The sequence below is a fragment of the Botrytis cinerea genome, chromosome 14 (assembly GCF_000143535.2).
Source record: "Botrytis cinerea B05.10 chromosome 14, complete sequence".
Classification (NCBI taxonomy): Eukaryota; Fungi; Ascomycota; class Leotiomycetes; order Helotiales; family Sclerotiniaceae; genus Botrytis; species Botrytis cinerea.
Genome location: NC_037323.1, coordinates 226,437 through 249,871, shown reverse-complemented (window position 1 = coordinate 249,871; position 23,435 = coordinate 226,437). Strand labels below are relative to the sequence as shown.

General features: G+C 41.7%; 6 protein-coding genes across 18 annotated transcripts; 3 read left to right on the top strand and 3 right to left on the bottom strand.

The window, feature by feature from the left end:
• Window positions 1–231: 231 nt before the first annotated feature.
• On the top strand, window positions 232–2,318 carry Bcpg2. 5 transcript variants are annotated; one of them, XM_024696959.1, is made up of 5 exons: window positions 232–472; window positions 774–889; window positions 948–1,126; window positions 1,176–1,593; window positions 1,644–2,318. In XM_024696959.1, exons 1-5 carry the CDS (start codon window positions 436–438, stop codon window positions 2,100–2,102), a joined length of 1,209 nt encoding a protein of 402 aa, XP_024552770.1. In that variant the 5' UTR covers window positions 232–435; the 3' UTR covers window positions 2,103–2,318. The 5 variants fall into 5 exon arrangements, with proteins under 5 accessions (XP_024552770.1, XP_024552773.1, XP_024552774.1 ...); XM_024696957.1 differs by having other exon boundaries at window positions 769–889; XM_024696958.1 differs by having other exon boundaries at window positions 656–889.
• A 184-nt stretch (window positions 2,319–2,502) lies between these two features.
• Window positions 2,503–11,345, bottom strand: Bcpks1. 2 transcript variants are annotated; one of them, XM_024696954.1, is made up of 16 exons: window positions 11,089–11,345; window positions 10,889–11,033; window positions 10,569–10,837; window positions 10,158–10,500; window positions 10,020–10,110; window positions 9,809–9,965; window positions 9,547–9,750; window positions 9,046–9,484; window positions 8,815–8,974; window positions 7,743–8,757; window positions 6,002–7,678; window positions 5,879–5,940; window positions 5,744–5,832; window positions 3,926–5,688; window positions 3,543–3,863; window positions 2,503–3,493 (listed from the first exon to the last, which is right to left on the bottom strand). In XM_024696954.1, the coding sequence occupies exons 1-16, from the start codon at window positions 11,272–11,274 to the stop codon at window positions 2,636–2,638; spliced, it is 7,779 nt and encodes a 2,592-aa protein (XP_024552769.1). In that variant the 5' UTR covers window positions 11,275–11,345; the 3' UTR covers window positions 2,503–2,635. The 2 variants fall into 2 exon arrangements, with proteins under 2 accessions (XP_024552769.1, XP_024552768.1); XM_024696955.1 differs by having other exon boundaries at window positions 2,504–3,493; window positions 9,547–9,740.
• A 1,111-nt stretch (window positions 11,346–12,456) lies between these two features.
• Window positions 12,457–14,270, bottom strand: BCIN_14g00590 (hypothetical protein). 3 transcript variants are annotated; one of them, XM_024696951.1, is made up of 5 exons: window positions 13,832–14,270; window positions 13,761–13,780; window positions 13,607–13,711; window positions 13,167–13,555; window positions 12,457–13,111 (listed from the first exon to the last, which is right to left on the bottom strand). In XM_024696951.1, exons 1-5 carry the CDS (start codon window positions 14,061–14,063, stop codon window positions 12,715–12,717), a joined length of 1,143 nt encoding a protein of 380 aa, XP_024552767.1. In that variant the 5' UTR covers window positions 14,064–14,270; the 3' UTR covers window positions 12,457–12,714. The 3 variants fall into 3 exon arrangements, with proteins under 3 accessions (XP_024552767.1, XP_024552765.1, XP_024552766.1); XM_024696952.1 differs by having other exon boundaries at window positions 13,761–14,270; XM_024696953.1 differs by having other exon boundaries at window positions 13,607–14,270.
• A 1,809-nt stretch (window positions 14,271–16,079) lies between these two features.
• BCIN_14g00580 (hypothetical protein) lies at window positions 16,080–18,591 on the top strand. 3 transcript variants are annotated; one of them, XM_024696948.1, is made up of 8 exons: window positions 16,080–16,198; window positions 16,254–16,631; window positions 16,703–16,836; window positions 16,898–17,021; window positions 17,077–17,283; window positions 17,341–17,709; window positions 17,772–18,142; window positions 18,199–18,591. In XM_024696948.1, exons 2-8 carry the CDS (start codon window positions 16,441–16,443, stop codon window positions 18,501–18,503), a joined length of 1,701 nt encoding a protein of 566 aa, XP_024552764.1. In that variant the 5' UTR covers window positions 16,080–16,198; window positions 16,254–16,440; the 3' UTR covers window positions 18,504–18,591. The 3 variants fall into 3 exon arrangements, with proteins under 3 accessions (XP_024552764.1, XP_024552762.1, XP_024552763.1); XM_024696949.1 differs by having other exon boundaries at window positions 16,080–16,205; XM_024696950.1 differs by having other exon boundaries at window positions 16,080–16,631.
• A 17-nt stretch (window positions 18,592–18,608) lies between these two features.
• Window positions 18,609–19,596, bottom strand: BCIN_14g00570 (hypothetical protein). Of its 4 annotated transcripts, none has more exons than XM_024696947.1 (4): window positions 19,501–19,596; window positions 19,418–19,436; window positions 19,257–19,338; window positions 18,609–19,185 (listed from the first exon to the last, which is right to left on the bottom strand). In XM_024696947.1, the coding sequence occupies exons 1-4, from the start codon at window positions 19,540–19,542 to the stop codon at window positions 18,639–18,641; spliced, it is 690 nt and encodes a 229-aa protein (XP_024552759.1). In that variant the 5' UTR covers window positions 19,543–19,596; the 3' UTR covers window positions 18,609–18,638. The 4 variants fall into 4 exon arrangements, with proteins under 4 accessions (XP_024552759.1, XP_024552761.1, XP_024552760.1 ...); XM_024696945.1 differs by having other exon boundaries at window positions 18,609–19,177; XM_024696944.1 differs by having other exon boundaries at window positions 18,609–19,177; window positions 19,257–19,436.
• Window positions 19,597–20,162: 566 nt separating this feature from the next.
• On the top strand, window positions 20,163–21,527 carry BCIN_14g00560 (hypothetical protein). Its single transcript, XM_001547883.2, has 4 exons — window positions 20,163–20,332; window positions 20,409–20,660; window positions 20,773–21,055; window positions 21,148–21,527. The coding sequence occupies exons 1-4, from the start codon at window positions 20,291–20,293 to the stop codon at window positions 21,402–21,404; spliced, it is 834 nt and encodes a 277-aa protein (XP_001547933.1). The 5' UTR covers window positions 20,163–20,290; the 3' UTR covers window positions 21,405–21,527.
• Window positions 21,528–23,435: the final 1,908 nt, after the last annotated feature.

Here is a 23,435-nt window from a genome sequence, read left to right as displayed (position 1 = left end):
CCAATTTGTTTGATTGAATGCTTATTTTTTGAACATAAGATCTAGAATCATTCATATTTCTGGGAATACTCCGCAATCTAGTCGAGAAGTAGTCTGATTCTTCTGAGTGGAGAAACGACACTAAGCCCTGATTCTCATAGCTCGCGAGGCATTAATGATGAGCCACACTTAATGGATGCGGCTTGAAACTGTAAAGCTTTCGACGTTCTGCAGAAGCATTGTCCAAGAATTGCATTTCCCTGCGTTGCAGAGTCAACTTCGACTACTAACGTAAAATGTAAACTTAATGGAAGTTTTTCCATCAATCATACATCCACTGTTATGAATTGCAAACGACTACCAAGAGCTGGAATATAGCCGAGCACTTGGGATTGCTGTTCAAAGTCTTCCCCTATTGACTTTTGACTTTCGTACTTCGAAGGTACCAATAGAGTTATGCGAAAGTTAAACAAATTGCATTGTGTTTATTCTCGTGAGTGAACATCTCGCTTGGGATCCGATAGGATGTTTGAGATAGCATTGCCCATCTCCCGTATACGATATTGTACTCGTTAAGGTTGGCAAACACCAAGAAGAATTTCGCAGGGTTAGGAGAACATCATCAGATCTATGTTCACGTAACCTGCTCATTGCTTACGGAATGTAATCAATGAAGGACCACCTCCGAATGCGAAATACCTCTATGTGGGAGCTCAAGTTTTTCTATAAGTAGGAGGCGTATTTCCATTCTATATTCTTTCATCACACACTCACTCGCTCATCAATCAGCACAGTCTTTCCCATACACTTCACCCGATTACACTCATTGTGTTCACTCAAAATGGTTCATATCACAAGCCTTATTTCTTTTTTGGCCAGCACCGCTTTGGTGTCTGCAGCTCCAGGTTCCGTAAGACCACCCTATCTCACTGTTACCACGCAAAAAATACTAATAGTTCATTTTATAGGCCCCAGCAGATCTTGATAGGCGTGCTGGTTGCACATTCAGCACCGCCGCTACTGCTATAGCCTCAAAGACCACCTGCTCTACTATCATTTTGGACAGCGTCGTTGTTCCAGCTGGAACCACTCTTGACTTGACTGGCCTCAAAACCGGCACCAAAGTTATTTTCCAGGGAACTGCCACGTGAGTTTTCTCCTTGGTAATGCATGGAATCATTCTAACAATACTGTAGTTTTGGTTACTCTGAGTGGGAAGGCCCTCTTATTTCCATCTCCGGACAAGATATTGTCGTCACCGGTGCATCCGGAAACAAGATTGACGGCGGCGGAGCAAGATGGTGGGATGGACTTGGATCTAATGTTTCTGCCGGAAAAGGCAAAGTCAAGCCTAAGTTCTTCTCAGCCCACAAGTTGACTGGATCTTCCAGTATCACTGGTTTGAATTTCCTCAATGCACCCGTTCAGTGCATTTCTATTGGACAATCTGTTGGATTGTCGCTTATCAATATCAACATTGATAACTCTGCTGGAGATGCTGGTAACCTTGGCCACAACACCGATGCTTTTGACATCAACTTGAGTCAAAACATTTTCATCTCCGGAGCAATTGTCAAGAACCAAGATGATTGTGTTGCTGTCAACTCTGGCACCGTAAGTTTATCCCGCTTCCCAGCACCAACTACTTTTCTGACCAATAATAGAACATTACTTTCACCGGTGGAAACTGCTCTGGTGGCCATGGTCTCTCCATCGGTTCCGTCGGTGGACGCAGCGGCACCGGAGCCAACGATGTCAAGGACGTGCGATTCCTCTCTTCTACTGTTCAAAAATCGACCAATGGTGTTCGAGTTAAGACCGTCAGCGATACCAAAGGCTCTGTCACCGGCGTCACTTTCCAGGACATCACTCTCATCGGCATCACCGGAGTTGGCATTGATGTTCAACAGGATTATCAAAATGGCAGCCCTACTGGTACACCAACTAATGGTGTTCCAATCACCGGATTGACTATGAACAATGTTCACGGTAATGTTATTGGAGGTCAAAATACTTATATTCTCTGTGCAAACTGCTCAGGCTGGACTTGGAATAAGGTTGCTGTTACCGGTGGAACTGTTAAGAAGGCTTGTGCTGGTGTTCCTACCGGAGCTTCTTGCTAAATTTGAGACTGTTTCGAGCTACTCAGCGAGATAAGTCATGGTGACTGACAATGGTTGATAACCATGGGGTAACTAGAAAGGGGATAGTGAGATGAAAGGTTTTTGAAGAACGTTTTGATCATTTAATATAAGAATTCTTTTGCATTTGGTGGTTAGATATTGGGTGGATAAACGTGAAAGATAGTTGGCTCTAAAATTTAGACATGCTTCTTTCCAGATTCAATTTCGCTTCTTTTGCACACTAAATTTGTGACTATTCTTTGATTTCCTTTCTTTCAGCGTCCACTTCATAAAATCGCGGATATAATCTTTATTTGAGTTAGTAAATTGTGGACTGAGGATTCACTCCCTGTCTCTTCATCAAAAATCGCTTCTCTAGTTGTTACTGAAGGGGGTTCCTTGCAAGATTACATTTCCAGCTCAAATTGTATTTAATATGATAAAAAATCACAATAAATTGAATTTTATCCGAGATCAATGATACAGCAGCACTAAAAAGACCTCAGATTAGACGAAGACGATTCCAATACTATCTATGCTTCCTCCTTCAAAACAACCAAAGAACTATTTCTCGCAACAAAATCACTCATTGCTCTAATATTTTCGGCTCCCATGATATCATAAACCGCCACATTTGTACCCAGTTCTTTACCAAACCAATTTCGCAGCTCCACAGCTAACAAAGAGTCAACACCATATGCATGAAATGGTTTATTCGTATCAATATCCGCCAGTTCAACCCCCAATGACTTCGTCAACTTCGTTATTATTGCTGTCGACACCACTTCCTTTACTTCGTTTGCAGATTCTGCAGTCTGAAGTTGAGATTTGAAGTTGGTTTTAGCGGGTTTAGTATCGGCTGAGAAAGTATCGTCTCGGCCAACATATGCCAGGGGACTGAAAGTGGGTGTCTGAGCCCAGGATGGTATTTCTAGCTCTTGATTGGAGAATTGTGATGGTGCTAATAGACCGATAATGGGCAAAGTCTCTTGTGATCCTAGTAACTCGAGTGGATTATCAGGACTACAGTAGTGATCAAGAAGTGCAAGAAATTCCGCCTCCTTGACCGATGCACTTTCTGTTGCGAGGTCCCTAATTTTTAGTACGTCTGGATTCTCGCTAATGATTCCTACGTCGCTCATAATACCTAACCGGAGAGAAATTGTTTTTTGACCCTGGCTACTCCTGTAAAGACAAAATGCATCTTGGAATGTGTTTCCGGCAGCGTAGTTGGATTGGCCCATTGATCCAAACACGCCAGCGATGGAAGAAAGAAGTATGAAAAAATCAAGATTGTCCGGTAGAGCTTCATGGAGATTCCAGGTCCCCCGAACCTTTGGAGATGTTGCTGCCGACCACTCTTCGAAATTCATTTTCTCAAACAGGATATCCTAGTATTTATCAGTGTTTTTCATTTTTTAAGATTTCGGATTCATCTACCTTCAAAACCATCGTAGCTTGTATGCATCCTTTGATAGGAGGAAAGGTCTTAGGGAATTGCGAAATAACTTTTCTTAGTTGGTCAGAGTATGTGATGTCGCATATGGGCACTTCAACAGAAACGCCCATATCACTTAACTTGGTGAGCAAAGAAGTAGCAGCTTCTGTCACAGGCCCTGATCGTGATAATAGAACGAGATATTTTGCTCCCTTATTAGCCATCCACAGCGCTGTACTTCTCCCCAAACCACCTAAGCCACCTGCTATTATGTAGGTAGACTTTGAGTCAAAAGTCCACAGAGCTTGGGGCTGGATAGTCGCCTGTCATCGAGGGTTAATAAATGAATGGGAAGCCAAGCTATGTAAATGACCCAAAAACTTACAGGGATTATATCTGCACTGTCAAGGCTTAAGACTATCTTTCCAGATGTCTTACCGCCCTGCAATAGTCTCATCGCTTCTTTAAGATTTCCAATAGATATCAGGTGAAAGGGTTTGACAGAATGGAATATCCCTCTATGGAAATAGTCGATGACATTGAGCATTATCTCTCTGAATTCTTTTGGTCTCTCAATGTTGAGAGAATCAATGGTGATTGCGGCAAATGTGACATTCTTTGCAAACGAAGACATAGGTAACTTGGTATTGGTGTATATATCAAGTGTACCGAGCTCGATAAATCTTCCATAGGGCGCGATCAACTCCCAAGTTGCGATCAACGCATCTCCAGACAAATAATTAAGGACAACATCTATCCCACGACCCTGTGTCATACGTCGTATCCCTTTTACAAATGACAAGTTGCGACTATAGAAAATGTGATCTTCAGGAATGCCGTATTGCTCCATAAGAATCTTTTTCTTCTTGTCGAATCCTACGGTGACATATATGTCACAATTCAGATACTTTGCTATTTGAATTGCCATCTGACCAGTTGCTCCGGATGCTGCATGAATTAAAATGGATTCTCCACGCTTGAGCTTTGCAACGTTGATGAGAGAGTGATATGCGGTGGATCCTGGCATGATCGAACCTGCAGCCTCCTCTGAAGTCATTCCTTTGGGTATTTGAAAAACAAGATCCGAGTGTGCTCTGACATAAGTGTTCATACATCCGAATTTTGCCATGCAGGCTCTGTCACCTGGCACAAAAGTCTTGCAATTGACACCCACTCGAGTAACTATACCGGAACTTTCACATCCTAGAAGATTGTCGTTGTTGTGGTATCGTCCAAGTGATACAAGAAGATCGCGAAAGTTTAGACCGATATATTGAACTTTAATCTCCACTTCGTCTGGGCCAATTTCTAAATGGAAATTTTCATCTCGAGTAAATTGAAGAGATTCGAGAAGTCCGGGCTTTTTCAATGTCAAAGCCACTGCTCCTGCTTGATCAACTCGAACTTTTCTCGTTTGTTCATGTATCCTAGTATGTATCTGTTGATCAAGAGCTTTGGCTTCTATGATGCGACCAGTGTAGAGCAGATTATCATGAGCCACATATTCCATATCTTTGCTCATTCCCGTAATCAAAAGCTTTTGGGATAGAACGGATGCTATAGTCTCTCCCCACTTCTTTAGGTCGGTCCCAGAACCCTCGATGTGCAAAGTGACGAAGGCAATGTCAAGCTCTGAACGTAGAGCCCTGGCCATTCCATCAACCAGACCATTAAAGGCTGCGAATCTTGTACCTGTTGAGCTATGTGATACCCAAAGAATATTCTTTGCAGAAATGCACATGTGTTTGAGGACATCAAAATCCGAACTGGACAAGTCATGTAGAAATGGCACTTCAATCTCTGGAAGGAACACGAGAAACGAAGATTGTGCATCTTTGATAGAAATTGTCTGTTTGTATGACAATAATTGGATTTCCATGTTGATGGAAGGTTTCAAATAGGCTCTGATGTTCCTCACAACCTCAACTTGTCGGGAAGACGCGAGATCGACCAGGAAAATTAGCTTCTGGATAGTAGTAGGTATGTCCTCCTCATTTGCCGTGGACACAATGAGACTGTACTCATGATATCTGGGGTCATCAGTGTCGCAAATTGAGAAATCGACACCAGTAAAGCCATTCTTGACCAGAACTTTACGCCAAGTTTCCTCTGAAACACAAGGACCGCCTGAACGGAATTCCTCCGTGCCTATTTGCTTAGGTTAATGCTATTGAAAAGAATGTCTGATTTGATTCGAACTCACTCAACCACCAGCCTTCCAGAGTTCCAAAGACAAATCCTGTTCTCATTAGGTCCGGTTGCGTATTCTCAAGCATAATAAGCTTCCCACCACTAATGCAATTAGCAGTAAAACTACACAATTAAGTTTCTGACTCACGGTCTCAATAGTTTGCGACAGTTCTGGAGTGTATGTGCGAGGCTACTCGTGGCATGTAACACCTATTGAAAAACATCATTAATAACTAGGTGACTCATGAAAGATTTGGTTCTGGGATCTTACACTGTGGGCAAGAACTAGGTCAAACGATCCTTCTCCAAAGCCCTGGGACGCAAGATCACCTTCAATATCCAGCACACGGAAATGGAGCCTATTACTAAATGGTCCAAACTTCTCACGGGCTTGTTCGAAGAAGCTTGGCGAGATATCCGTATAATGATAAGAATTGAATCTCTCCGTGCATCGCTCCGTTCCGTCGAACCCAATTAAAGCCGATAATATACATTCTGTGAATGATCCTGTTCCAGAACCTATTTCTAACACATCCAATCCAGGATTTTTATGTGCAAGCAAATCAAGATATCTGGCGATATCCTTGCCATAAGTACCCCTCACGCAAATATCCCGATAATACAATTCTGCGATTTTTTCCTCTGAGAAAAGAATCTCTAGTGGATTTACTTGACCTCGTATGATCCCTGGGAGCTCCTTTCCAATAGAAAGGTAGGACTTCAAGAGTGGGTGATCCTCCATATCTCTAAAGATGGTTAAATCAATTTCATAATCATCATCGAGCTCTATGGCACTTGAAAGAAGCTTATTTGAACAAGTGCTTTTCTCACCAACCTTCAAATATCGTCTAAGACTTGCAAGATACTTCTGGATAAATGGTTTGGCATTCTTTTCTTCAGCCTCTGAGATCGTATTCAGCGCTTTCTTGGCGAAGTATTTCAACATAGATTCTAAAGTTTGGTAAACTTTGATCCGATCAACTTCTTCGATGGTTTCTGATCGACAGAAACGAAGCACTTCATGTGGTTTCAAAAATACTACATCTGGCTTCCAAGAAATATACCAACTTAATTGTCTTGGTTGGAGTTTCTCTTGGAAAGTAGTAGTATCGGAGACTATGCTTGATTCTAGGCGAGACAATGATAATCTGAGTTCACCCATGCGATCCAAGGCAAAACTGGAAACTTCAGCCTTCTGATGCCCTTTTCTTTCTGCTGTACAATAAACTTGTATTGATCGAGTCTCCTGGTAGCTCAGGCCGGTATTGGAGATCCAAGCATTTTCAATTCGGGTGGGAATCATTGTTGGTATCTTAGTTGAAAATCCATCTGTAAGAGGAATCCATGAAAGTTGCACGAGAGCGTCTAATGTAGTAGGATGAATGGTGTGAGACTCTACTGAGTCGATACCTTCTTGTCCCGCCCAGTCAAATGTGGCAAGGTCTGCGATTGCAACTTTATTTCCGTCGTATAATATTTTATCCAACCTTTTGAATGATAACCCTAATTCTACACCCATGTCACTTGTGCATTGATAAAGGGCCTCCTTGGAAATAGATTCAATACACTCGCGAGCAGCAGCTTCGTGTTTCAATGTATAGTCCTCTTGTTCGTCTCGTTCTACTTTACCGTGGTCGACTTCGGTAATATCAGTCTCATATTCAACCTGAATGATTCCTCGGCAAACCTCCTTCCAGTAACCATTGTTAATGGCATGTATACGGAAATCGTAAGATGTGCAGTTTTTGTCAGATGAATTTTGCAACGGTCGCATACACAGCTGTGCTTCTGTTTTAGGATCCTGACTTGATATTTGAATTGGATTCGAGATGATGATATCTCTTAACCTGAATCCATTTATCTTTTGATCTTTTGGTGCCATCTGCTTCGAAGCTTCTATAGCCATCACTATCATACCGGTTGCTGGATATATGACTTTTCCATTTACCTAGTATTATCAATTTCTGTTAGAACCAGAATAGTGAGAGATAAAGTGCGACTTGAAAGCTAACCTTGTGATCTTGTATCCATGAGACTCTTGCTGGATCGAAAATCTTGCGCCACCTGGATTCTAAGGGGTTTCCATCACTCATTGGTGTGCCGAGCAATTCAAGCTCAGGACTCTCTCTAAGATTCAGCTCTCGTTGTCTCCTTGGCTCATGCCAATATGAACGAGAATGATTGAAAGGATATTCTGGTAAGTCTACCAATAGTTTCTGCTGGGAAGTACAAGGATCCTGAGGCTCGTTCACACAATCAAAATTGATCTTGTAGCCTAAGGAACTTAAGCGACCAGCCAAGTCTTTTATGAATATAGTGTTGGATGCATTACGCGATAACGTAGAGTGGTACCTGAGTTCTGGTTTTGGACTTAATTTGTCGGAAATATCTTTGACATAGCGTTGTAGTGCAGGATGTGGCCCGATTTCCAAAACATCACAAACTTTAAAACTGCTGTTTTTTGCACCCAGCTTCCTTTTGGGAGATGATGTTGCTGTAGAAACAAGCTCACCATAAGCTTTCAAAAAATTGACCTGGCCTACCAGATTTCTGACCCAGTATTGGGCTTGGCTGAGGCAATCCACGTTGGCAATACGTTCACCTGTGACCGAAGATATCATAACGACAGGCGATAGGGGAGTTCGACCTATTGTCAAGCTTTGTATCAAGTGAGAGTATTCATGTGCCACTTCATTCATTTGAGGAGAATGATAAGCAACGCCTGTTTTTAATTTGCGCCCAAATATCCCATCAGTATTCAGTTGCTGTTGAAGCAAATCGATATCACTTTCCAAGCCTGAAAGGGTCACATTGCAGGGACTATTAACACATGCTGTAGTGAAGCTCCCGGAATTGGAAGACCCCACTAGTTTCGTCAAATATGGCTGAATTTCGAATTCGGCAAGATTGATTGATATCATTGCACGAGGAGGTCGTTTAAAATCTTGTCGAATTTTCTGGGCCACCTGCCCTCTAAAGAAAGCCACTTTGCATGCAGATTTGAAAGATAGGCCACCACACGCATAACTAAAATTGATAACTTAGTTTAAGTGTTCTGTTTTGAGGGCCTTAAGAGTTACTTACGCTGCTGCGATTTCGCCAGAGGAATGTCCTAGCACAATGGTAGGTGATACACCATATTTTCGAAGCAATTTGATTAGTGCAAGTTGCAGAGCGGTACAAAGTGGCTGGGCATAAGCGGGGTCATTGATGTTAGAAGCACTTTTGTCATGAGCAAGTTCATCTTAATTCATTAGTGTCAGCGTGTTTTTTTGGAGAGACAAAGACATAGGTGATAAAGAAATATGATCCTACTAAAAAGACACCAGGTACATCCAAGCTGGCGAAAGATTTCATTGGCCTTTTTGAGCGCATCGCGAAAAACAGAGAGGGAGAGTAAGGCCGTTCCCATTCTAGAATACTGTGCACCCTGACCTGTGAAAATAAATGCAACGCCCAAAGAAGAGGCAGCCCTGATTGGCAACGAGATTTTGGTAGGAAGATCCAATAGATCGGTCAAAGTGTCAGTGACAACGAAAGATCTCCATACAAATGCGGTCCTTCGAACGGAAAGGGTGTAAGCTAGATCTCTCAAGAAAGAGAGTTGGCTTCTTTGAGTTTTCAAAGCATGACCTGCAAAATAGGATCTATAAGCTTCTGCAACGCGTCGTATTCCATCTTTATCGACAGCACTAAAGACTAGTAGTTGCGGATCAGACACAAATTTAAACGATTTTGCGGTAGCTCTATTGACCTGAGTTACGGGCGGAAGTCAGCATAACTAAACATCAAGCCATCAAGGAACGCGGTTCGTACGTATGCTTTATCTTCCGATTCTAAAATATCTTGGCAAATCTGTGAGTCAAAGATAGTATTGTGATTGCCGACGAGAGAATGTAATTTCAAAAAATGATATGCATCATCCACGATGCAATGGGAGTTTGATCCACCGAAGCCAAATGAATTTACGGAAGCTCGACGGAGACCTTGAGAAGGCCACGGAGCTTGCTCTGTAGGAAACTAGTACCACATTAATAAAAAATCATTGTTGGAAATTTAAAAGTAAAGAAATACGAACCCTCAAGTGAAAGAACTCCGCATCTATGTTTGAGTTTGCTTGCTCGAAATTGGCATTTGGTGGAATTATACCCTTTTCAAGAACGAGAACTGTTTTGATCAAGCCGGCAATACCACTGCCTCCTTCAAGATGACCTATGTTAGATTTCAGAGCACCACTATCCAGCCATAAATACTTGATCACGAGAAAACGTTTACACTGGACCACTCACACGTATAAAGGCTCGGTAGCACTTCGGTATTCACGAAAGACACTACCGATAGCCCCTGCTTCTATTGGATCGCCAAGTGGCGTTCCTGTACCTGTTGATAGATAAGAATTTTGCTTTCAATCGTTAAAATAGACCTACCATGAGCCTCAAAGTATCTTGTTTTAGCTGGGTCGAGTCCGCCCTTGATATATGTCTCTTCAATCAAACGAGTCTGTGCCTCCCGACTGGGCTGGGTGATGCCAGGTGTATGACCATCGGAGTTTGAACCAGTTGCACGAATGACAGCCCTGATGGTATCATTATCTTTCAATGCATCCGATAGCTTCTTGATTATGACTACGCCCACACCCTCGCTCCGTGCATATCCGTTCGCTCTATTGTCAAAACTATAGCATCTGGAATCCGGTGAAAGAAACCCCATATTGCAGAGGCTGATCCATGTCTCCAGACAGCTAATGAGACAGCTACCAGCAACAATAGCCTATCGCCGAATGTCAGAACTTTAAAATCGACGAGAAAAAAGAGAGGACTAGTCGTTGTTTAACAAACCATAGAAGAATCTCCATTACGCAGTCCCTGACATGCAATATCTAAGGCCATGAGACTGCTCGAACAAGCTGAATCCAGATTTATGCTTGGGCCACCAAGATTGAAAAACCAGCTTAGACGGTTTGCGAGAAGTGACATAGCAGTCCCCGTTACAGCATACTTTGGAAGATCCTCTGGATCTTTCAAAGACGTGAATCGGTAGTCATCAGCCATGGAGCCAGTATAAACTCCTGTCTTCGTACCAGAGGCTTTGCTGAGTGGGATGCCGGCTGAGTAGATATGTAAATAAATGTCTTTAAATAGGTACACGATATACATACCATTTTCAAGAGCTTGATACGTGGTTTCTAGGAGTAGCCGATGCTGGGGATCCATTGCTTTTGCTTCTTCGGCTGTTATTGAAAAAAACGAGGGATCAAAAGCTGCTAGATCGCCTTTCAAAAAGTTTCCACCTCGTGTGTAGATCTTTTGGATGTCAATAAGTGAGATATTCAAGGGAAGATGTCAGAGAAAACCTCACAGTACTGTTCTTCTTCTTATCTGGATGATAAAAAGCATCAATGTTCAGACGGTCGCTTGGCCATTCAGTCATTGTGCACCTCTTCTCTTGTATCAATTTCCAGAAGGCTTCCGGACCAGTAGCATCTTGAGGGTATTTTAAAGATATGCCAACAATGGCAATAGGTTCAAGAAGGTCTTGATCCATGATGTTGAATGAAGAATCACAAAACTAGTATCAAAAGATTGAGCTCTTTCACTGCCTGCAATCTGGTGTACGAGGATAGTATATGTATATATTTCCAATGGTAGTCGTACAAGTCTTTGTCAGTGGCTGGTTCTGCGTAACAGCAAGAATGAATACTGGTACTTTTCGAACTTGTACATTGGTATATCCTTGATTTATTCCTGATTATTCAGATCATAAGAAAATAGCTCTCAGACATGATAGTGATGTGTGCACTGGGTTTTGAGTCTCCCACGAGATTTATGATACCAGATGTAAATTCGAGGGATTAATCCTAGCCGTTTTTGGTAGTATTAGTAACAATAGTCTGCTTTAGAAAACTTCATGCTGCACGTTGTTGGTGTTCAGATGTAACCCGAATTTGACACCATTAGAGCTGATTAGATCATTACTATTTTAGGAATAGATAATAGCAGTGTTTATGGTATCTAGTCATGATTATCCTTCCTTTTCTTCATACGAGTTTTCACAACAGTGCCAATAAGATCACAAATTTCCGGGGTGGAATAAACTGACAGGGAGAGGATGAATAGAGCCAATAATTGACATTCATTTAATCTCTCGTGTCATGAACAAAAGTACAGTCTTTTTCCGATCTTACCTTCTGGGTCACTGAGCCGAACCAACACCCCTGAGCTTTAGAGCAGGCCTCAGAGAAGTTCACGGGGTCAGATAACATTCAAAAAGGCATTGCAAGTTACTTTACTACATCTCAAGAGATTGGATGAGTCAAAAAAACACTTGGGCACAGATGAAAAGGATGTTGTGCAACCAAATCAATTCATTCTCCCCGGATATCCGGCTATGTCTTCCCATTATCCTGTGGCAGAGTGACACGACATGTGCCTTTTCGCCACTCTAAGATAAAGCTGAAGAATACTTTCATCATTGGGAGCTTTGTCTTTGAAACCAGCAAATAAGGAATAACGTTATGCGTTCGTTGTTTAGATTATACCTCTACGTAAGCAACGTTGCGAATGATATGGCATATAATCTTACCGCTCAAGTAATTGTAGAATTACAGGACAGAAAGAATCTATGGACTCAAAGCCCTAATTAAATTAATAATCTCGTAAATGATACTTGGACTAACTCTTCCCAAATATTCACATCACAGAAGCCCTGATACTACTGAAAAGAATCTGGGGTATGCTGTCGTAATAGCGTGTATTCTTTCGTTGAATCTGCAGATTTTGAGGTTGCTTGTCTTCATAAACAGCCTAATCGGAGCCTTCAGAATTTGAATAATCTCTTTGGATCAAACGCATGTGATACATACAATCCAAACAATAGCGATTCTTGTATAGCACACAAATTACTACTTGTATATAATGAGTAAGGTGATCTGTAACGCAATATTCCCTCTTGTGAATCCACTCCTGAATCTCAGAAACCTGACTCTCAACACGCTTCTACTCTTGATGTCACAGTTCCTTTATTCTCTTCTCTGAAAGCCGATTGCAATTCATGCTCTTCTACTAATCGCTGAAAAGTGTCTTGTCGGGGCTTTCTCCCCAGATCGACCTGTTTCTGCACATGATAAAATGTCTCTTTGTCCACACTTTGTTCCTTGCCAATACCAAGCATTGTATATAAAGAGCTGCTGATTCTCGAAAAAAACGAAGTTTGATTGATCGTTCTGATGAATTTTGGAAATGCGGGTAAACAGCTAACTATAATAGCTAGCCCAAGTTCGGCACACATATGTATGGCAAACATGCTTGTATAATATGTGATATCGTCACTATAATAGAGAACTACGCCGTAATAGAGACGTACTGAAGCAAAAATGCAGGCACTGACGATATGTTAGCAGCTTTGAGGGCCCAAATCATCTTTTAGAGAGAACTCACAGAAGCGCTGCAGCGAAAATCAGTGAAACACCCAAGCGCTTTGAAGCATTCATGTTAAGTTTCCATATAATTCCTTGTGGAAGTAAAAGGATTGCCAAATCTGATATCACGTTGATTGATGAAGCTGCAATATTCAAATATTTGACATTGATGGGACATGAGCCAGTGGTCATGAAAGGATCCCATGCCTTTGCTATTGGCTTGCAAGAAAAGATCTCCATGAAGAAGCAAGTGGCATAAAAGACAACGTTTAACCAGATAAATGTATGGCAGGTCCAGAAGAACCATTTCCGTTCCCCGATCGAAAATATAGTCACATACTGAAGGAGAATAGATGCTTTAATCGTAAGCACGATACAACCATTTAAAATGGAGATGATATGGAGGCCCTGTGTATCGAGTCAGATCTCAGCAGAGTTTTATGTTTGAGTGATAATTACATAGAGAAAGTGCTTTAAGTCTTTTAGTTGAACATCCCATTGATGTCGCCCGGCACCGGCTACACCACCCCATCGAATGAGGATAAAAAGAGCGGCGAATAAGGCCTAAATAATTAATACAAACTGCAACAAGCGAGCAGCAATAATAGCATACCCAAGAAATGGTACAAAGTACTAGATGGTCAGCCAAGAACTGCAACGGTAAAGTTGTAAACAGAGACTCACGATCCTCCAAAGTTCCTTTGCGATTGATAATCAGTTTGGTATATAAGCGCACCAAGACTGCTATCGTAGTGCACAATAAGAACAGCAACTCAACAGCTAACATCACCTGCGTCAGCCTCCGCGGGCCCGTGAAGTCAGGCACAACGCCATTTGGCGGTTGCAGCGCAGGGCCATTTAACAACGCTTCCAGCGAAGCAGGCGTCTGCTGAGTTGAGGAATTCATGATTGACATATACTGGTTACTTGAAGCTGTCTTGTTCAACAAAAATTGATGATTTGAATTATTGAGGTTCGCTAGTGATGTAGTAAAATCAGAGATCTCGTCTGGTTTTATGTCAAGCCCATCACAATGATCAAAATTTGGAGAAATCAGGGATTTTGAACCAAAAGCTTTAGAAACATCAATAAATTACGTCCTTCATAAGCATCAAGTAACTCCTGAAGAGGCACAGTCTGTCAGACGGTTCTACTGCGGTATAATTCATTCTATAACTATCAGAGTATGCCTAGCTTCATGAGGGTGCATTCAATTAATGTGCTACATGTATCCTGCAATTGAACAATGAACTAGAGAAATGTTATAAATAGAGTCAAGTATACTGATTCTACTGTGTAGGATGTTAATGCTGGCATCAAGAAGTTCAGCCGCGTAGGAACGAAAAGTGTCAAAAAGCTTTCCCAAAATCTACACAGATTGAACAAACAACAATAGAGCGTTTCACGGAGGAACGGCGTGTCCGTCCACATCGCCCAACTAAAGCTTCTTAAGCTCGAGTTGGTATAGTATTACGTTCGGATGGTGTGCGGTAGAACTGTGTCAATTTACATTGATTACGAGTGGACAAGGAATGCATGAACATAGTTATTCTGAAGTTGAAACAAATCCTCCTAATTCTTATGTGCATCGTAATATTCTACCAGCTTTTAAAGTGTTAACGGCGACTTCACGAAAATTCGTTGATTTGATGAGAAGTTCTCATGTGCATGAGGTGACACGAGGTACATGTGACTCCTTGAAATGAGCACAAGCGAAAAAGGCCTTGGAACACGAGCATCATCGCTAGTACTTATTAGATTTAGGGTAAAGCGGCTCAACAAGAAGCCATCCTATCATTGTTCGAAACCACATATACGTATAACTATAGGAAAGTAAAGCACAAGCAATCCATTAGTTCAAAATCTACCAACTACTGCTTATGAGATGCGCATCATTCTGAAGGGATATACACGTAGTTCTTTGACTTGTACAACTTACTGACACATGGCAAAAAAGACGCAAGCCTTGGCATGCTTATTACCCCATACTGTAACACCCAACCAAGACCTAACAAACGACCGAGTATGCCGTGGAATATAATCATGATAAGGATTCAGGGATATGATGGGATGGTGGTGTGTAATTGTACAACTCGAAACTGCTCAACATAGGGTCTGATTTTGATGGCACCCTTAACTTATGTATGATTCGCTTGCGTAGAACAAGTACTAACTTACCCTGAAAGATATTCAATACCAATCCTAACTTTTGTGCATTTATTATAGCTCTTCAAAATAATAATAAAACCTAAATTGGCGTGCATATGCTGTGTAAGTGCCGATGCTTATGACCACGGCATTGCTACGCCTCATAAGTAAGCACCAACTAACTTATGCCACGTAAACATGTGCCCTTATCCCCGCATACTGGTAACACATATTGGATTAAAAGATTCCTTTCGAGTTGTTTTATGGCAAGATATCAAGGAAGTGAGAATATTTATATTAAATTTTGAACAGCTTATCGGTGACCCAAAATGGCTAATCTTGCTACGTTTTATTTCCATTCCTCAAGCGAGTAATATTCTACGTCCAATGGGATACTTTCCATTCAGAGTTCCAAGAGTGAGCACAAGTCTGACTGTGTCTTACGGCTACATATTTTGAATCACTAAGGCACTGTTCTTGTATTTCATCATTCGGTAGTACCTGTTCGATTATTTGATTACTTTCAAAAAGGACCCGCGAACTGTGTGACTTTCGTATCCGTAGCAATCGCTATGATCTGCTTATAAATTACCGAACTGAACCAGGAGAACTGGTATATGATATTTCTATCTTACTAATGCAATGTTGAAAATGTAATAACTAGGTCTGAGGTTTCACCGAAGAATTCTGTCTAAGCTCAAACCAGATACGAGGAATTGATTAAATCTGTTAGACTTGTTTTCGAGGAAGATGCCCCTCATCTTTCTGCTCTGAGCCTTGGTACACTTCTTCACAATACTCGTTGGACTCAGAAGTGAGCAATAATCGCACATCTGCTTCGTATATTGGAAGGTGTTTGTCGCCAATTAAATCCCAGTCATAAATAAGTGATTTGGAGTGACTGTAGACGGTACCTGCTGAAAGGAAATATAGGGGATGATGACTAATGTGAAGCTAGTACAATCACAACACAACGGGGAAAGAGACATCAAACCATTTTTAGATTTCACTTCTACATTTGATCTTTGATTTCCCTTTTGAAACTGCTAACTTTTCAATCTTCCTCTACAGAACATCTTTTTGATTTATTCTCAACAAAAAGTCTTCAATGCACAATCAAAAAACAACCTCCAATCACAGTCACTATGTCATTGCCGGTCGATTCCCAGAGCAGTGATATTCGGAACAGACCCGAGGAAAACAACAGCTTGAGTGTGCCCCAAAATCAACAAAAGGAACAGATAGTCATGGGAGAGGATGTGGAGATGATCAGTGGAAGTGATGGAGTCGATTTCCAATATCTAAAGGGTCTTCGACTTCATCTGATCACTGCGGCGTATGTAATCGCTCGGTGCCATCATTGTACTACATATCAAAGTTTGTTTCTAACCTCTAATCTTATGATAGTATCTGCATGACCCTTTTCCTCACCAATTTGGAGATCCCTATTGTTACCACTGCTCTTATTTCAATCACCAACGATTTGCATCATTTTGGTCAGGATAATTGGATCATATCTGCGTACATGCTGGGATATGTCAGTATGTACCACAATTTTCCTTCATCATGTGACATTGACAGTACTGAACTGACTTAGTATAGGTATGCTTATTATCTGGGCAAAACTAAGTGATATATATGGGAGAAAGCCATTTGCTGTCATGGTGGTTCTCCTGTTTACGATTTTTTCTGGCCTCTGCGGCGCAGCTCAAACCATGACACAGTTGTGAGTGCAATAACACAGATCAAACTTCTGAGCACGACTAATGAGTCGATGACAGAATTGTTTTCCGCGCACTTCAAGGCTTGGGTGGTGGTGGGAATTTCGCCATTGGAACTATTATATTGGTGGAACTTGTTCCCAAAGAGCTGTATCCTAAGTATACTGGCCTGGTTTCTGTCGTCTTTTCATTCTCCTTACTACTCGGCCCGATATTTGGTGGAGCGCTTAACCATTCACCGGACTGGAGGTGGATCTTTCTTCTGAAGTAAGTTCTAGCAGAGATTAATTTCGTTCTTAACAGTCACTAAAAAGCTATTTTCAGTGTCCCTCTAGCATTCCTCGCATTGGCTGCATTTTTCTTCGGTCTTCCGACATCTTTCCCGTACCAAGGCCAAGATAGCAGGCATCAAAAAGTTAAGCGCTTTGCGTCGAAGGAGTCTTTCAGTAAAATCGATTTTGTTGGAGCAATCCTCCTTATTATTGCTACAACATTGTTAGTCGCAGCATTGCAAGAAGCTGGTGGAGAATTTGCGTGGAACTCGGCATTTGTGATTACCCTACTGATAATCTCTGGAGTCACGTGGATACTTTTTATCTTATGGGAAAGAAGAGTGACCGTGAACATGAGTTCGACAGAGCCAGTTTTTCCTTGGAGACTTATGAAGAGCCGAGTCTGGATAGGAATGACTCTGTAAGTACTTATTATGTTTCATGTCACATCTTATGTCATTCTAATACGCTACTTTCTTCTAGCAATGCCTTATTCCTCGGTGGTCCGTGGTTTGTTACAATATTTCAACTACCCCAAAGATTTCAAGTCGTGGATGGCATCTCCGCCTTAGATGCTGGTTTCAAACTCATACCATTCACAGTGTTGGCCCCCGTAGGTTCCGTGATCTCCGCTGTCTTAGCAGGAAAAGTGAAAGTTCCACCTATCTACTTGGTTCTCATAGCATCTTGTATACAGGTAATAGGGTTCGCCCTTCTGTCGACATTACCAATAGCAGCAGCAGCTTCATCTGCTCAGTATGGCTACCAGGTGATTGCTGGCTTTGGTGTTGGTATCAACATCTCAACATTAATTCTAATGACACCTTATTCCGTAGCTGATCCACGAGATAAATGTGAGTATCCTCGAGATCTCTTCCCACGTGCATCCGCTAACACGTTCTCTTTGAAGCCGTCGCTTTAGGCTGTGTCACACAATTCCGTATTATGGGTGGAGCCCTCGGGCTTGCAATTGTGACTGCTGCCTACAAAGGGTACGTAACGTCGCGATTGAAAGCATTTCTTAATTTGGAAGAACAGCTTTCAGTTTTTGAATCTGCAAAATACATTCAATCTCTATCTCCTGAGGTACAAGGCAGGGTACGAGAAGTCTTTGCCGGTGGTTATAATCTGCAATTCAGAATATTGATCGCCCTAGCCGCCGCACAAATCCCATCTTCATTGCTCATGTGGCAGAAAGAACAGATTGTGGTATAATCATTTGGTCTTCTACCAATGATACGTTCATGTAGGTTAGAATGCGGACGAACTATAGATGGCACATGAAGCAATAGAGAAATGCGCAACTTTGAGTTGAGGGTCTGACTACGATATATAATAATTCTACATATGTCACTGGATGGTTAATGCTCTTTCCACAGTTCTCCTGATAATTTTGACTATTTCTGCAACGGCAGTCTTATTGTCTGGCCCTGGGATTTCATGTCCTCCTTGGTGTATGAATATCTCTCTAAGATCTCTTCTACACAAGTTTGTCAAAACGGGCCCAAACGTAGGATATAATTGATCATTACAGCCCCAAATATGTGCTGTAGGTAGATCTATAATCTCTCCATGTATATCAGGCTGTAAAATGACAAACTCCTCTCGCTCTAATAATGCAGTGGGGTCCACTGGTATACCACCAGAAAAGAAAATCGCACATTTAAAATTGAGTTTCATGCAATCTTGACGCTTAAGTAGGATTTGTTGGCGAATAATGAATGTGGCAGCTACGGAGGCACCACTCGAAAAAGCAATAATGCCATCATATGGACCGAATTCGGAAATGTAGTCTTGCAGATCAAGGAGCGCTTTAGAACAGCTTGCAATGGAAGATTCGTCTGCGTATTGGAACGTTTGCGTGCCGGGTGCAACGAGTACGGATAAACCTGTGGGGCTTGAGTTAGGGGGGATGAGATGGGAGATTTATTATAGGAGGCGAGAAAAGGAAGAAGTGGGAACTCTCACTGACCTGGAGCAATGGTACAGGGAACGGAGCCTTCGATGAAGTCATATGTGTGATCGGGAGAAAGAGCGTACCGAATTGCTACTGTATGAGTGTAAGAGTGAGCCGAGAGAAGAGACTATGCTGATGCGCTAAGAAGAGAGGAGAGCGGAGAAAGTAGTACCAGTCTGAAGTTCGAAAATCTGAATTCCGAGCAGATTTGATCAGTCATGTCAAATTTTACGTTAATTAGTGGAATCAACCTACATCACTGTTGGTTCCCATTCCATGAAGGCATAGAAATCTCATTTTCACTTTGCTTCTTCGAAATCAAAGAGTTTGACTGTGCGTTTCAGAGCTTTCGAGTTTGATGGTATTTATGAAAGATGGAAAAGTTTCGACGCTTACTGGTTTCATTACGAACCGGCCTAGAGATGACGGAGTATTTGTGATACCCAAGAAGCTGATGAGGCTGGCTCAATACGAGGAGGTACTTTGGGAAGATACTTGGGGCATGAAAAATAAGCACTTGTGTTGTAGAACCTCATTACATACTTGAATAGGTATACTTGAATAGACTGCGGCTGTCTTGATAGGGGTATACTACCCTGTCAGGCTCACCACTTCCTCGAGATCCAAGAACTACCCGTTTATCCATTCTGGCACAGGTTTTACCATCCATCCAATAAAAATTCAAGTTCAACACCGACTGATAATCACTCAAAGTGTCTAGTATGATTCATCCACCTAGATACCTTTAGTTCATTCGTTACGTAATCCTCGGGTAATAACTCTCAATGACCAGTAATTCCAAGAAACGATGATCGGGTCACACAATGATAAGGGCCGTGCCGAGGCGCCGCAAATCTGTCTCTAGAGTCCGGATGGATACAATCACATATTCTCAAGAAACAAACAAGTAATTGACAGAGGATTTAAACATCATTCAATACGAAAGATCCTTGGAATTTGACATCCTCGACACTTCAAAGACTCAAGACCGTCGAAACTAGCATTTGATCTCTTTCCAGTTGTCTTCACACATACTCACCTCACCATGTCGTTTGCGAAAGTCACTGGTGTTGCGCTCGTCACAGGTGTGAGTAACTTCTTTTCATCATCAAACTATTCATTTCTCAGAAACTATCATACTAACTGCTGACATTGTATCACAGGCAGCTGCAAGTATAGGTCGTGAGACGGGTTACGCATTTGCCGAAGCTGGTGCTCTCGTCGTGGCTTTTGCAGATATCAATTTCGAAGGTGCCAAGATGAGTGCAGAGAAGAGTAATGGCTTTGCAAAGAACTCTAGTTATCAATCTTTTGCAATTCAAGTTGATGTTGCGGATGTAGATAGTGTTCAGTCGATGGTTGACAGGATGGTAGAGAAATTCGGAAGAATCGATTATCTTGTTCATAGTGCTGGTGTAAGTCGAAATCTTTTTTCACTTTTCTCTGACGATTCTTCTTCTTTCCTCGTCAAGATGACCCTGCGAGAACATTATTCTACTCTAATGCAGCTTTCTAACTGTATTCTAGCTAGGAGCCACCTCTCTCAAGCCAACCTCTGACCTTGATATCGCCAATTTTGACGAAACTCTTTCCGTCAACACACGCGGAACAATGCTGATCACACGAGCAGTAACTAAAGCCATGTCGACACAAGAGCCTCTTACGACTAAGGGTCGTCATGGCGACGAGCGAAGTCTGGGTCGAGGATCTATCGTGCATATCGCAAGTGCTTTTTCGTATATTGCAGCCCCGGGAATGATGGCTTATGTTGCTTCCAAACATGCGATGATGGGAATAGTTAAAGTCGCCGGTATGTGATCTATGTTCTCATATATCCTCAGCCTTACCCGCACATGGCCTAGAGATCCGTGCCCCTAATTTCTAAAACTGACACCAAGCAAGCCGTCGATAACGCAAAACATCAAATCCGGATAAATGCACTCTGTCCATCATGGGTACAAACTTCAATGCTGGAACGCAGTCTAGAGCGATGGAAAGGACTCGAAGCAATTATTCAAAAAGCTTCACCGGCAAGAAGAGCGGCTACGGCAGAAGAGTTAGCGAATATTGCAGTTTTTATGTGTAGCCCTTCCGCTAGTTATGTTAATGGATCGGGATTGATTGTCGATGCTGGCATGACAGTTACGGCGCATATTTGAGAGATTAATTCAATTATGAGGGTCTGGGAATATCAATCGGTTAATAATGGGAGTTGTGACGGCGGTGGTAAATTGAGTTGCTGCTGTTGCAGTGGTTTGCTGATGGATATGAATAATGACACAATATCTTCATTTCACAATCCTCGGATTGAATATTGACATCGAATATAGCATATCCTCATCGCTTTGTTTAATTATAGCTTCCTCCGTTGTTCAGTTCATTATCTTCCACTCCCTTTCATCTGTATATTTTCCACCCCTCTCTGCCTTACGCTAAATATACTGCTAAATTGGGTCTTCAAATTCGTAAATTTACTTTATTGAAGACTGAACCCACCCACATCATGTTTATCCCAGCTACAATATGAAGATCTCCAAGGTCAAGAATTTTGTCTGCAGGTTTTAACCCTATGGCTTGAAGTCTACATACTCGGCATAGTTGTCGAACTGATCATTTACACCGCGAGAGAAGAGATAAATTTGGAATTTCATACTTCTGGCCGTTGTTCTTAGTTTCGTCCAAAATCATAAGGGGTATAAACTGAAATCTTTTTGATTACATTTTGGCTGTCGATATTCGGCCAATACTTAGGTTGTGGATGGTATCTCTAAGTTAAGTAGAAAAGCAAAGCTTGATTTCTAGAATGTCGATCGTTTTCGGAATTTTACTTTTAATAGCAAGGAGAATTCATATCAAACAGTATTTCTCAGCGTCATGGTAGTTTGAAAGTGTAATATCAGGAGTTGGGTGCTTATTTATTATGTTTGTCTTTTTGGGTACTCGGCATATTTTGGTAGTTGGATAGGAAAGAATAGCATGATCCATAGAGGTATATCAATAGCTCTTCATACTTATCATAGCTCACTCCAAAGTGAAAAATTCCTGTAATTAAATAGCGAAGAATTCCTACCAAATCCCCAAACCAACACACACAGTCAGAGACTAAATTTGGTCTCTTGTTCGAGATAGCTGATGGTTTTGTCTATTAAGAACTATCGTATATTCTCTCTTAAGAGCCTTGGTTTCGATAATAAGAACGGGGATAGAAGTGTGTTTTAAGTAGAGTTATTGGTCGTTTTCAATTGTCGATAAAGAATGATATGGTGTGGATTGTCAGCTGGACTATCTCATCGTATCTATTCTCTGTTTTTGCTATCACTTATCTTCTTGCAAACTCATCAGAAATCATCCAGATTTTGATAACAATGCGTGTTTTCCTGATCATAACCATGGCATATTGACAAACTTTATTTACTTGTACGCCGAATATCAACGACTCCCATCGGCTCTCGTCTTTCCATAAGCAAAGTCGTGTAGCTTCACTATCGCATTGTCTGGCAAAAAAGAATTCTGAGGCCCTTCGTGAAATATAAATACTCTTGCTCTTTGTGGAAGTAGTCCATATTGAGATTCACTATTGTCGTCATGGTGGTGAGAATGAGGGGTAACAGTGGATCCTCCTCGCCTACTTAGCGTGGGCTGAGATTCATTTTTGCCAAGGAAATACGAAATTGCGGGTCTGCGGAGATGGTGTAAGCGGTATTGAAGACTATTTCGAGGTCTTTTGGGGTCGTTCCAATGGTATATTTGGGATTCTTGGGGTATTGGATGAGCAAGCATTTCCATCCGAGAGATGAAATGAGATTGACACCTTTTGGTTTTCAAAAATCGGCTTGCGATTGATTGGGTGTAGATACATCAGCTTCGGCATCAAACCAAGGCGAAGTACAAGATCTTTTTGAACTCTTACACTAAACTAAGGAAAATCATACACTTGAATATTCCACCAGGTTCACATGCAATACCTCGAATTGTGCGTATGTTTCTAGCTATCGCTAAAAAGTCCCTCTGAACTCCTAGAACATGTTTCCATCTATTGCTATTCTTACTAAAACTACTATCATCTCACTGCTTTCATGTTTCATCGTTCGTCATCCGAAAATGGGTCATAAGTTTCATATCTCACCCCGAAAATAGGACGAATTATCCAACGTATGTTTAGTGCCAAGAGGACTATGGCCTATAGGCAC